At 43.9% G+C, this 13716-nt stretch overlaps 1 protein-coding gene across 1 annotated transcript; it reads right to left on the bottom strand.

Annotated features, from left to right (window-relative positions):
* Window positions 1–3822: 3822 nt before the first annotated feature.
* On the bottom strand, window positions 3823–11722 carry LOC141924886 (guanylyl cyclase-activating protein 1-like). Its single transcript, XM_074828212.1, has 4 exons — window positions 11451–11722; window positions 8688–8837; window positions 6951–7041; window positions 3823–5949 (listed from the first exon to the last, which is right to left on the bottom strand). Exons 1-4 carry the CDS (start codon window positions 11646–11648, stop codon window positions 5822–5824), a joined length of 567 nt encoding a protein of 188 aa, XP_074684313.1. The 5' UTR covers window positions 11649–11722; the 3' UTR covers window positions 3823–5821.
* Between the last annotated feature and the right edge of the window lie 1994 nt (window positions 11723–13716).

Genomic DNA, 13716 nt, shown 5'->3' with positions numbered 1-13716 from the left:
AGGCACTAGAAAGCAGCAGTGAAGAACGAGGATGGCCCGTCGGGATGGTGGCAATAACAAGGAGAGACTAAAGCATCAGCCAGGCAGGGCTGGCAACTAACCCTGTGTCGTGGTTTGAGCCCAGCTGGACACTGAGCACCACACGACCGCTCACTCACACCCCCCACCAGCGGGATGGGGAGAGAACGGGAAGGGGAAAGTGGGAAAACTCATGGGTTGAGATAGAAATAGTTTAATAATTTAAAAGAAAAAAACACCACCCACCCACCACACACTCACCTTGTGTGGGGAAGAAAAACCTCACGTGGGGGGGAAACCTGGGGCAGACACAGCAGGGAGGTCTGCGTGTGGGTAGAAATGCATGTGGGGGGGCACGGGTGGGGATGACCCGCACCAGGGGGTCCACCTGGGATAACCTGCAGCAGATCACTCACCTGGGACAACCCCAACAGATGATCCACTCTGGAGAACTGACCCTCACCGGATAATCCACACCAGAGAACCCCCAGCTACGCCCCTCAGACAGATGGCATCTCACCCCAAATTTTCCATGTTTGTTTTGTCAGGTCTGTGTCTCTGCATATTCTGTTTCTGGCTTCCTGCTTTTTCCCTCAGTTTCCCAGCTGGCAAGGTCCCTGTTCAGATAAGCTTGCTGGAATAAACATTCTCACCCTCTCACATGCCTTCATCAATTAGTGTGTCTGACCAGGTTTGGTGGCTAGGTTGGTGTCCTTGTATGTTCTTGTCTATGGCTTCTTCATTTTGTTATTACCCCTTTCTGTTTTGCACTGAGAGGGTACTTGACTGGATACCCTTAAAGGAGAAAACACTCTCATTCCACATACCAACAGCAGCTTCATTTCAACAAGGTCAGAATAAGAGCCTGATATACCAGCTAGGCATTCTCCACAGCTGAAGCTGTCAGCAAGGTGGCAGTTTGAAAGTTCATCCTGCACATGGTGAGTCATGGGGATGTCGATGTGACTGCCCATACCACGACATAAGCCTGCAAGAGAGCCCACGGCAGAGCTTTGGCAAATCCTCGCTAGTATGACTGTGCAGCTGGCTGACGGAAAGGGTTGAGCTGAGGGAAGGGACTGTCAGGCCACTGCTGCCTTTGAGGAAAGCAAATAAATAGGCACTGGAGGAGGGAAACCCAAGAGGCTTTTCTGAGCTCTGGGAGATCAGCTTAGGTTAAGCCTTGAGCAAGGACATCCCTGCAGAGGAAACATCTTCTTGATGAAGGATGAAGTGTTTGTGGGGAGACGTGGGCTGTGGAGTCAGCAGTGTCAATGCCCAATGGGTTTGGGGGAGCATCTGTGGTGGGTGTCTGTACTTTCTGTGGGCAGCTAAATCAGATCTACAGAGAGGGCCTAGGACCATCAGCTGCTGAGGTCCTACACTCCTTAGTGAGACTCTGCACAGGATGGAGAGACATTTGGGATGTTGGTGGGCAGGCCTTTGTCAGTGGTGGGAGCCTGAGCAAAGTGGTGGCTGCTGAGAAAACCTCCCTCCATCACTACTGTCAGGAGGAGAGACCTGCTGCGGGCACTGGGCATCCCTGTGCAGAGGCACACATGGGATCTCATGGTGGCGCTTAGGGAAGGTGTCATCACTGAGGTGAAAATGGAGAGGGAAAGAAAGATGCGCATTGTGAGACATCTGTTTTCCCTCAGCCCTGGAGGAATGGTTCCGCTTGGCCAAAGAATGGGAGGAGGAGGACCCTGCAGTCTTGTGCCCAGCTGCTGGGCACTCACAAGGACTGACCTGAGTCCATGGTGAGGCTGGGTTCCTGTAGCTGCCATGTCTCCCCTCCCTGCCTGCTTTAGTACTGGCAGGGATCTCTGCCCACTGCTGTGCTCTGGGTTTTTGGTCTGCTACTGTTATAGGGCTGCACTTCTGTCTGTCCCACTGCCCAGTCACAGATCAAGGGTCAGCACAGCAATGAGAGGGTGAGCAGCCTTCAGGGCCATCTGTAACCTTTTTGTTTTACTCTTGTTCCCACGGGGAGAAAATGCCTGTAAGTAGTCTGGCTCCCAGGTGGGATTAGTGGGCCCTCTGGCTGTGTCCTGCTGTTGGGCAGGGTACTGCCTCAGCCACCTTCTCTGAATACAGGATAAGGAGAGAGGGCACTTCCCAGCCCTGTTGAGCATGATCTTCCCTCATTTACCTACCCATCGACACCAAGATCACCCAGGACCTGGGTTCTATCCACAGAAGAGAACAGGGTAGGCAACAAGCTTGGCTGGTCTCTTACACACATCATGTTAATTTTCTCTTTTTCCCATGTCACAAGGGATCTCTGAAAGAAGGTGGTGGAATCCAACCTCCTTAGGAGCATCTTTCGTTGTGGTGGGGAGACAGGGAAGTTGCCCACTGGTCTCTGAGAGCAGGACATTGTAACGTCAGGGACAAGTCTGTAGGAGAGACAGAGATTGATCAGACAGCTAATTAACATCCCTGATGTTTTGGCGGCTGCATTCCTCCCTGCTTCCCGTCTAGTCAGGAAGTTTCCCAGGTTCTTTCTCCCAGCCCATCCCTGCTAGTGGAGGAACTCTCCTGACCAGGATGAGAAGAGATCTGTTCAATGCTCAGAGTTAGGGAGGAGAAATCCGAGCTGAAGGTCTAGATTTTTATTTGAAGGCATTTTTTTAAGCCCATTTCCATTGTGTCCTGGGAGTAGGTGTTAGGCAGGGTTTTTAAGTGATCCTTGAGGATGTGACATCTTCATGCTGGGTCCTTCCACCATCACCCAATGGTGGTCTGAGGAAGGGGACACAGGCAAAAGGATTTCAAAGGTTCATGGAACATACCCTCACTCCACGCACCCACAATCACAGGGCAAGTCCCCAAACCATGACAAGCACATGAGACCTCATCCCCCACCTTTACCACATAAATACCTGCTCATCTGCAGCTCCTACATGCCAGAACCTGGCCCTTGGCCAGGGCCACAGCCTTGGTGCAGGTCCCAGGGCTCCATTACCACACCCAGCACTGCACCTCCTGGGACAGGATGGTCAGGAGCTGCTCCAGCACCACCAGCTCCATGGTGTGACTTTGTGCAAACAGCTTCCAGAGCCCTCTGCCTCCAGATACATGAAGCCCTAACCCATGAAGTTGAATGATGAACCAGGCCCCTAGCCCTTAACTGTACCCCAAACTTCAAATTCTAACCCCTCTAAATCCTAATCCTAAATCAAACCGGTCACCCCAACCCAACCCCCTAAACCCTAATTTGAACTTTAATTCCTAACCCTTAAACTACCAACATCAACCCAAATGCCAAACCTGAGCCCAAATCCAAACCCAAACCCCTTATTCTAACCCCAGCCTGAACCCTAACTCTTGACCCAATCCCAAATGATAACTTCAACAGTTAACATCCTAACCATATTCACTGATCCTAAACCCCTAAATCCAAACCCTCACCCCAACCCAGAGAAGTAGTGGAGTTCCCATCCTTGGAGATACTTGAAAACCCTGTGCTGAATCCAAACCATAGCTCTAGATTCTATCCTCCTCTTCCTCCTAATTCCTGCATTCTTCTATCAAAGGGAACAGTTCCAAGATGTTTATTGTACATTTTTAAATCTTAACTGTACAAAGAGAGCCAAGTAGGTCAGAAAATAATTATCTCCCCTTTACAGAGATTTCCTCTCCCCCTCCCCAGTCTTCCTTCCTATAGCTTCTGACAAAGGCACATATACTGCCAGATTGGTCTTTCAAAGAACATGCTGGCTGCAGAGCCAAAATCCAGTGAAATCATTCAGTGACAGAAGAACAGAAACATTACGAACAAAACACACATCTGCAACTTAGTGTAGTGATAGCATATGATGCATTTTTTTTGCCTATTATAAATGTCATAATTGCATCTTAGCTGGGAAATGTTCCAGCATCATCAGCAATGACAGCTAAGGAAGAACCAGTTTTCTATAACATCTATTAAAAAAAATTAAACTCTTCTTACAAATATTTAAGATTATTATTGAGAATGTACTGTGTACATGTCCTTCTTCTCTATGTACATCAAGAAGATTCTGTAGAGTATGCACAGCAGCTTGTTGCAACACTGCTGGCAGCTACAAGTTCTTGGTGATTTCTTTAATACATCAGCTGCACTTACAAAAATACTTTCCTGAGAACTAAAATAGTTTTTTTTTCTGTATGTCAGATGGTAATAAAAATGCAGTTTTAACTGACCCATGAAGCTGCAGGTGACTGAGGATTCGTAAAAGGTACGGGACAGGTTCAACAGAGTCTTGGAAAAAACCTCAGCCTTCCTCAGTCCAAAGAGACAGCAGAGTCCAACAGCATACACTCGTAATAATCCTCTGGAGAACTGAGCAATGTTTGCTGATACCCAGGTTGTGATTCCTTTCAGAAGCTCCGAGACTGCAGACGTGTACATGCCAGTGGGACCTGGCGTATGAGCCCATCTGGCAGAATGTTGGCACCTACTCTAAACATGATCACTCACTCTCTCAAGCTCCAGTGACAACATTGGCTAAATCACCCTTGACTTAGATGAAAGCCTAGACACTTTGTTCAGTATACACATGTACACCAGTGAAGCTTAAATATAAGCAAGTCCACTCTGAAGTCTTCTTGTTACAGGTCTGCAAGTTCTTTCTCCTGCACAGGAAAAACATGCCTGCCTGGCACAGACACTCTGCTGAACTTTTCTTGCATTCTTCTTACCTTCTGGTTCTCTCTCCAGATTCAAAGGAGCTTCTGATTGTGAGCTTACCTAACATCAGTGAACAAGATACGGTTTGCTCAGTTTCTGTCCATGATATATCACTCTTCCTGTCGTGTACAAAGACAGAGTCATTTGTGGCAGCACTGATCTAGAGTATCAACTTCACTCCAGTATTCACATAAACGGCAGAAATCACAAGTCACTTTGCTGAGTTGTTTCTTTTGCTTCTTAGGTTTTCTCCCCAAGAATAAAGACCAATAAAGGATGTGTGAAGTAACAATATCAGGATCATCTTCACACACTTCATTTATTCAGTTGTATGAGAGGATAGCAGGACAAAGAATCTAAAAAAGATTTGATCTCTCAGGTAATTATTCTGCTTTGGGAAACTGAGTAGCATATTTTCTCTGGTTACAGAAGCTGCTCCTAAACTGTTGACTTTTTGGTAAAGAGTTCTTTGATCACAGAAAGCTGCAAACAGCAGCATTACTGACAGTGCAGCTGGGAGCAGATTTGTGACAAAAAAGCCTTAAAGACTGATTTTTCTTTCAGGTCTTGAGAAGTTATGAATAAAGCTACTTCTGTAGAGACTACCAAATCCAAGCACATCTGGTACAGACAAACATGCTAGTGTTTATGATCTAATTCCATGACAAGAACAGTGGAAGTTACATTATTTTGATAGTTTTCTAAATTGATAACCATTTGAAGCTCTTCTTTTGTACATGTCTGAAATTCTCCACAGTCCATCACCCAGTTCTGCTGGTGCTCTTCACAACCTTAGTGTTACTTTTAGTTCATTGCAAAGTGACAATCTGGGACACAGAATAAGGAGGAAATTTGTGCCCTGAAACTTGGCCTTTAAATTTTAGGAAGTCAGGTCCAATACTGCCACCCAGCTCCAGTTTTTCTGAACCTGCCCTGCACATATGTGGCTGAGCTTCAATATTTGTACAGGAACACGCACTCAGATACACAAATATAACAGTGTCTTTCTGTTCGTACTTCCATATGTGTGTTTATGGAAATTTTGTTTGTTTTTAAAAATGCTGTCTCTTCTTTCTGGTGTGTGTACACCCTTCTGTCTATTGGCACAGCGTGTTCTCCCAGCTTGATTTATATACTATGCCGACGGTTGTTGATCATGGCAACAATGTGTGACAGGTCCAAACTTTTCATCATAACCTCCATGAATTCCTCATCTTTCCTTGCTCCCTCCACAAATTCATCCAGAGAAAGTTCACCTGTGCCAGACAGACAAAAGGCATCAGAATCATGCCAATCCACATTTGAACAGGAAAAGGAGTACAGTAATCTAACTTTAGAGACCACTTACTACACACACACTGTTCTAAAGCACCAAGAGGCCTCAAAGAGTCTTCTTAAATTTACATGAAGCTTCCCCAATATCCAGGCAACTCCAGCTTCCTTCTTTTTTTCCCACACAAGGGAAAGGGTACATAAGAAAGAGCAAGTGTGTAGCTAAGGAGTGGGATCACAGCTTCCTATAAATAAGGCTGGATTAGCTGCCTCCTTTTTGGCCTAACCTGTCATGGTCCTAACCTGTCCCAAACCCCCTGGTTTTCATGTTTAAAAGAAGTTTAAAAGAAGGAAGCTGTGACAGGCAGAAATAGGTTTTCTGTCCTAGGCCAAAAAGCCCTTGTGCAGGAAAGCAGCTTGGCAGAGTTCTGGAATAACAAAAGATCACATAAGAAGGTAATGAGCATGTGAAGTAGCAAGGAAAGGAATATTTCTCAGGGACATACAGTGACTGCAGTGGCGTTGACCAACTTTTGACTGACTAGTCCGCAGCACTTCATGTGCTTGCTGTACTGACCGTAGCAGACCCAGTGAAGAAACTCTGAACTTCAACATTAAATTCCAGTTCTTCCCTTCCCTGCTGCTGAAATATTTAGGAGCAGCAGGGGCTATCTGTTAATATTTCCCACTTCTAACTCTGACATAAGCTACACAGCAACATACAAAAAGGCAAAACAAAACCCACTACCAAACTCATGTGGACAGAACACAGCTCAGACTTAGTACAGGGAACAAATCTTGTCATACTGATTATGTATGATGCAAGGAGAAAAATGCCTTAGCAAAATGCATTACTGGATGAGAATTCATATAACAAACAAATATAAAATGAAGAGGTATAAAGTTCAATCAAGAAAGGAAGACATGGATGTCTCTCTGTAGCACAGAGACCATCTGAGTTGGATGACAAAGGCAGGAATCTTACCATCTCCATTCACATCAATTTTGTTGAAGACTCGGTTGGTGAACTCTTCTGCACTGGTTTCATGGTCACCACCATTAATAGCTCGAATAGCCTAAAAGAAAAGAGCAATAATAGGAAGCTGCCTAATGGCTTCCAAAACAATAGAGTGATTCCACTGCAGCCTGTCAGCACAGACCCAGAACAAGACAGTCATGCCTGTCCTCATACAAATAAACCAGCATCATAGGAAAACACAGCAGAAATCATCAGGCCTTACAGGTGGCACTGAAGGCTGCAAAGGGTGCGTGATTCTGGAGCATGGAATGAGCAGTAAAACCCAGAGGATCAGCCTAAATCTGCTTAGATAGAGGTTAAGCACTGCAGAAATGGCAGAATCAGGATTCACCTAATTGATCCACTTGCTATTACCCTATGGTCCACCAAGCCCAATAAACACTGTTAAACACCCTCTGCCTTTGACATTATGAAATTCCTTTGTTATGCTGTGGTCATTTATTTCCATTCTTGCTTTCCCTATTTCCATTTATATACTGCTTCCTGTGTGCCCTGCTTCTCCCTAAAGCTCACTGGAAATTAATTTTCAGCTTGAGAAAGTTTAAACATTATTCACTACTGTTTACCACAATTCATCTTATTCATAACCATATAGTGCAGGGTTCTCTTTTCTTTCCATGCCTAATTGTTTCCTTTGTTTAAGAATGTCCATGAAACATGTGATTCCAGAGCCTTCATATTGATGCTAAGACTATTAATTTTCTGGTTTTTACCTTCTGATATTTGGTTTCTTCATTGTTTTTCAAATGCCATTTTATTAAAACTGAGTTTCACCTCAGCAGCTTCCTAAAGCTGCCAAAAAAGACACTGAACTACACCCACAAAATTCAAAGGGCGCTAAGTTGTTTGCCACAAATCATCGCCTGCAGGACTTGTTTCTTCAAGAGCTCTGTGTTAATTACTATCTGTTGCTTTACTGTGATGTCTGAGTATTTCTATTGCAAGTTATAAGTAGGAGGCTGTATACTATTATGGTTATTGGTTTGGTCTCTTCAATGCCCAGCACTAAAATTGATATCCAGATGAGAATGCATTACTAACATCTTATTTTATGTGTGGACAGCTCAGGCTTCAAATCTTTATCAAATCCATTTTCTGACCTTTCTTATACAGAAATGTAGGTTATTTTGGGTTATTTAATCTTTCCTGCATCTTTCTAGTTACCCAGCCTCTACAGAATAATCTGAATTTGCAGCATAATTCAGTCTGAGACATTCATAAGGTCATATTTATGTCTGTAATTCCAAAACCTTCCACAATAGTTTGCCAAAGTCAGTAATGTTTTATTACACTGACGTTTAGGAGCTGGTTCTAAAAAAGCAAACTGGGAGTAACTCTCCAACTACTATTCGCATGGAGAAAAGGACATCTGAAGGACACATTGCACAGACCGTGACTGACAGTCACAGAGTCTGAAATCCTGGAAAGTGCAACTTAGGTCCTAGCAGCTAAAACAATTTTATGGAGTTAGCTATGCTGTACCATATGCTGTGGTGGTAAAGAAGAGTCTGTCAAGTCTGCCTACCAGACTATGAGATTGTGGGGAATTCTGCTAAAAGAAAGAATGCTGTTAAAGAAGGTCTCATCCATGATCATCCATATGCAGAATAGCAAAAGTCTTACTTGTGTGGTGGAATATGTCTTTAAGGGAAGGGTACAGAACACAGACTCCTGGAGACTCACCTTAATGATGTTGAGCAACTCATGTCGATCAATGCAGCCATTGCCATCTACATCATAGAGCTTGAAATACCACCGCAATTTCTGCTCCATCTTCCCACGGAGAACAAGGCTGAGGGCAGCCACATATTCCATGAAGTCAATATATCCATCCTGTGGAAAACAAAAAACAAATTGTGACAGGAACAAACTGAGAGAGTTATGGCTCTGGAACTGTTTTACCTTATTGCTCTTCAGATTCACAGCTAAAAGAGAAGGAAAAACAAATAGCACAGAGACTTGGACTTAGGAAAAAGCAAGTACACACACATGCACACACACATACTATTTCTCTGGCCACCTTTAAGATCTCCTAAATACCTCAGTTCCTAAAGTTATAATGTCTAGATGTCTAGGTGACTCTGTGCTTGCCACCCGCAGAGATGGAACCTGTCACTCCTCATGGCCAGTGTGAACGAACCCCTCTCTGACCACCAGAGCTGACTGCCAATGGCCTGCTGGGGGAGAAAATTGATCCAGAGTCCTGGCTGCAAGAAAAGTGGAAGGTAATTCTACCTGAGGTTTGCTGTACTAGTCTGCTTTGTCTTTGTGGGAAACGACTGCTATTTCAGTAAGCCATAGATCTCTTTTTCCATTCTCCGAAAAAAATAAGTGACTGAAGATATTTTTTAAAATACATAGAACATGATTTCACAGCTGGAAAAATTGTTTTGTATTTAGGTTTTAAGCATTCCATTTCCTGAATCTACAAGGAAACTCAAAAAGCCTTTGTTTCCTCTGCAAGAAAAAATGCCAGACAGTAAAGGTTCATGATCCCTAGATTTAACACTGACTAACATTTGAAGTTGTTAAAAAGAAACAACAAATAAAGTGCATGTGTCTGTCAAAGATTCTGAATAACTACTTCAACAAATTACAGAGAAAAAAAATGAAACTTTAATTTATTGAGGAATTTAAACAAAGTCAGACACCTTTCTGGAAGGGATGTAAATAAATATATGTAAAAGGCAAATGTAGGTGGACTAGCAGAGCACTGCTGTTTTACAGCAAGGATGACAACATTTTAAAATATACATTCAGAATCATTGTAGCACTCCCCTTATGTGAGTTTTTCTTAACTTCATTGAGCAAAGTCACAGTAAACAAAGATAACCAGCTCTAACAGTGGGAAGGAGGACATGACTGCAATTTATAAAGTAACTCTATTGAAAATTTATCCTCTTTGTCCTCAGCAGAGTTCTCAGAATCTGCAGGTCCACAGGGCAGATGATTTCATCCATCCTCAATGTCTGTATTACTACAAAGTGGCTTTTCCTCTGGGTGCTCTTGTTCCTTGTCCTTGTTTATAAAAGGAGCTTAGATTAAGTAGGTAACTATTAACAGGCTAAGATTAAGTGATGTAGGTCCATCTCCACTAGTTGCCACACTCTTACTTCATTCCCCTTGAGATCACTATCACTTTATTTAGAAGAGAGCTTTTTATCTTTGTGTGACCAAATTTGAATTTGAGAGTTTTCTTAATACATTGTTTACTGTATAACATGGGGCTCACAGGAGAACTTCTGAATGCTTAACATCCTTGAACAAATTTTAAAGTCCTTAAACATCCTAAGAAATGACAGAGGTAAAGTGAAAGACTTGTGCAAGAACTGTAAATGTGTTGGTTTAGTTTATAAAACTGCTTCTCATCGCTATCATCATCCTGGGCACAGAGAACTTTAGGATGAAAAAAGATATTCTTTGAGATTCACAGTCATTTCCAGTCATCACATTCACCACAAGACCTCAGCTACCCTAATGGAGCCTGGCTGCTCCTCTCTTACCTTTAAGAATTTTGTAATATTCCTAAGCATTCCTTAACTCCTTATGCTTTCTCACAAGTTGTCCAAACCAATGCTCTTTGCTCAGTTCCCAGGCTTTCCTTCTTCAAAACTGACCCTGTGATTTCCCACCTGTTTCACATGTCTCTGTGATTAGTTCCTCCTTGACTCACAGACATTTGCTTCAGCCATTTCAGAACCTTGGAGCAGAGAGCAAAGTTGAATTTTCCCAGGCTGCCATAAAACCTAATTTCTCTGTTATTGACATTACAGGCCTGCAGGCATAGGCTTAAGTATATATGGATAAAAAACAGGCAAAAGTGAGGGGCACTGCATACTTAAAGGAATTATTAGGGACAGTCAGTGCTAGCTTGCCACAGTAAGGAATACTACCTACCTCCTAGCTACTGCTGTATGCTATACCTCTTAGCAGCAAGGAGAGACACACAGATTGTCTGCCTATGCAGTATTAATTTCGGCTGCCAAATACCTGGAAATTACTTCCTCTGTGAATGTTATAATGATTTCTATTTGTTTGGTTCCTGTAGTCTCTACAATCTAATACAGATATATTTTTGAGTAATAACAATAAGAACACATAAGAATAAGAATAATAATGAAATTCCTTTCATTAGTATTTTTCTAGTCAAACAAGGCCAAGTCAATTAATACATAATAAGGATTTAATACACAATAAGGAAGTCTCAAAATTCAAAGATGAACTTGCACAAGGTGCTTAGATAATGTATTATTATCTATGGTTATGTTATCTATGTCATAATCTATGCACATTAATTTGCTCCTTGCATTTAGCTACTTTACGTTAGTGCCCTCAGCAGCTTTCCACACCAGTGTTTGTAAGAGAAAACCAAGGACTCTAAAAGTGCAGGAGTCGGTTTGCTTTTAAGCAGCACGAGGCAGTTAATTTCCTTGCTGGAGAACTCACCTTGTTCATATCAAACGTGCGGAACATCTGCTCAATGTACTCATTGGCCTCTGGATCCAGCCCTCGAAGCCCAAAGAACTGTTTAAATTCATACTCCGTCAGCTGTCCAGAAGGACACTCCGTCATGAACTTTTTGTACCAGTGGTGGATCTCGACAGCCTGCAGATCATCCACTGTGGAGCTGCTATTGTTCCCCATGCATATGCGTGGTCAGAAGAATGATGCTACAGGAATGACCCTCTTCCTCCTGTTCCTCTCACAGCACTGCCTGTCTGCTCCTGTCCACGTTCGACATTAGTGTCAGTTAAATGAGGGATCTGACTTTCCACAAGCCAATTATAAATGTTAATCTGCTTAGAGACTGATTTACAAAACTGAAAGTTTCAATGATACAAACAGTCTTCTTAGAATGGAAAGGAGGTCCAAGATAATCTAGCAAATCACTGCTATTTCAGGAGCCAAATCAGTAGGGATGAGAGGATACCAGACACTGGTATCAGGAGCTATACTGGTTTGGTACACTGCCCTAATTTTAACCTTGATATAATTATACATAAAGATAAGAGGAAAAGGCTACAAGAGGTGGGATTTGAGGTGAAGTAAAGATCTGCTCCTCTAACTGGATTTGAGAGTCTGTTTTCTCAAACAGAAACATTGGATAACTTAGTGTATAGGACCAGGAAGTGTTACAGAAGTAGCCCATCATAAATGTTAGGCTATGTGGGAAAAAGCTTATCTCCACACACACAAAGGGGCACAGAGAAACAATGGCAGGCAGGGGAACCCAAATAATCCCCTGACCTAGCTAATCCCGGAACCACCACAGAAGTGCAATCAACCCATAAAAGGCTCATCTGCACAAACAGGAAGGAGAAAAAAGAGACAACCACAGGCTGGGGAACCCAAATAACCCAGTAAGAGAAATGAAGGCCCTGTCCCGGGTCCTTCTAGGGCTGTTGTAGGGGAGCCATCAGCCCCATGGCCTGGAGGTGACACTCATCACAATAAGTCCATGGGAGAGGCTGTCAGAGTACCTTAAAGACTGGGTGAGGTTACTGCCTAGGGGTATGGAAAACATTGTGGGGTGCAGGGGAAGAGCATTTGGGGATTGCACAAGACTTATAATGGGATGTTTAGGGGAGGAAGCAAAGGTGGGGAAAGGGATGGATCTAGGTGGTTTGGGGATGAACAAGCATGGAAAAATGGAGGGAAAGGGGATACAAGGGACTGGTTGCATGTAAAACAGTTGCTGGTCAGTATGGGTATCTAGCCATGCCCTGTGCCCCATCAGCACAGTCTTTCCCATCTTCTAACATTTCTAACACATTTTCTGGCTGTACAGCTCTTTTCTGTGTGCATGGGCATTTAAGTGCCCACAGCTTGAGCAGGGACCACGGGTCACAGGAGCCTGCAGGTATTTGGTGCCAGCAACTGGAATCGGTGAGGGTCCAAGTGCCAGCAGCTGGTGTCAGACCATGAATCACAGGGTCTTGGGTGCTAGCAACTGGAGTGAGAGAGAGTATGTATGTCAGTATATGATTACTAGTCAGTATCAAGCCAGACTAGCCAGCAAATAGGTTAAGTGGTTTGGGAACCAGGTGTGCGTATGTCTCTGTCAGTGAGACAACTGGAGAAGTTGACAATCGGAAGGACCAGGGGTCCTCCTGCTGGAGAGACTGTAAGGCGTGGCGTTGAGGGAGACCACTTGCCTGTGTGTGTTTCACTGTGCAGGAGACAGACAGCTGGAGAAAGCAAGGATCCCGAGAATCTCATCACAGTTACTGGGGGGACCCACAGTGTACATGTCTGTGCATATGCTGGTGTGTGCAAGGGGATCTGTACCAGCTACTGCAGTGGGGCTGTGAGCTGTGGGGGTCTGGCATGTCCAGCTGCTAGCAGCTGGGGAGACCGAGGGTCTAAGCCCAGCTGCTGGAGCGAGCTGCATTGTGCATATGGGTGTATTTCCCACTGGTATATCTTCATCCTGATGAGCCAGAGGGGAAGACAGGATGAAGCCATCAGTCTGTTTGTGTTAAGTGCTGGGTGCTTCTGTCTGTGTTGCTGGCTGGGTACACATGTATGTATGTGTTGTATACATGAGTTTGCGTGTGTGCCTACTAAGAATACATTCTCAGCTTTGCAATTGGGTAGACCTGGGGGCATGGAGCTGTAGCAGCCTCACCTCTATCAGGCCACAGATCTGGCAACTCCTAACAATAACACAGATGAATCAGAGGCAATCACCATCTTTACTTAGGAATGGTTG

The sequence above is a fragment of the Strix aluco genome, chromosome 5, assembly GCF_031877795.1.
Source record: "Strix aluco isolate bStrAlu1 chromosome 5, bStrAlu1.hap1, whole genome shotgun sequence".
NCBI classification, from domain to species: domain Eukaryota; kingdom Metazoa; phylum Chordata; class Aves; order Strigiformes; family Strigidae; genus Strix; species Strix aluco.
This window is presented reverse-complemented; position numbering and strand designations above follow the sequence as displayed.

What these genes read in the sequence shown, in the direction of transcription:
- LOC141924886 (XM_074828212.1), bottom strand. Translation starts at nt 11,648, where the DNA reads ATGGGGAACAATAGCAGCTCCACAGTGGATGATCTGCAGGCTGTCGAG. An exon ending in GCACGTTTGATATGAACAAG is followed by an intron (nt 8,838 to 11,450) that starts GTGAGTTCTCCA and finishes TGTTTTCCACAG; the next exon opens with GATGGATATATTGACTTCAT. An exon ending in AATTGATGTGAATGGAGATG is followed by an intron (nt 5,950 to 6,950) that starts GTAAGATTCCTG and finishes TGTCTGGCACAG; the next exon opens with GTGAACTTTCTCTGGATGAA.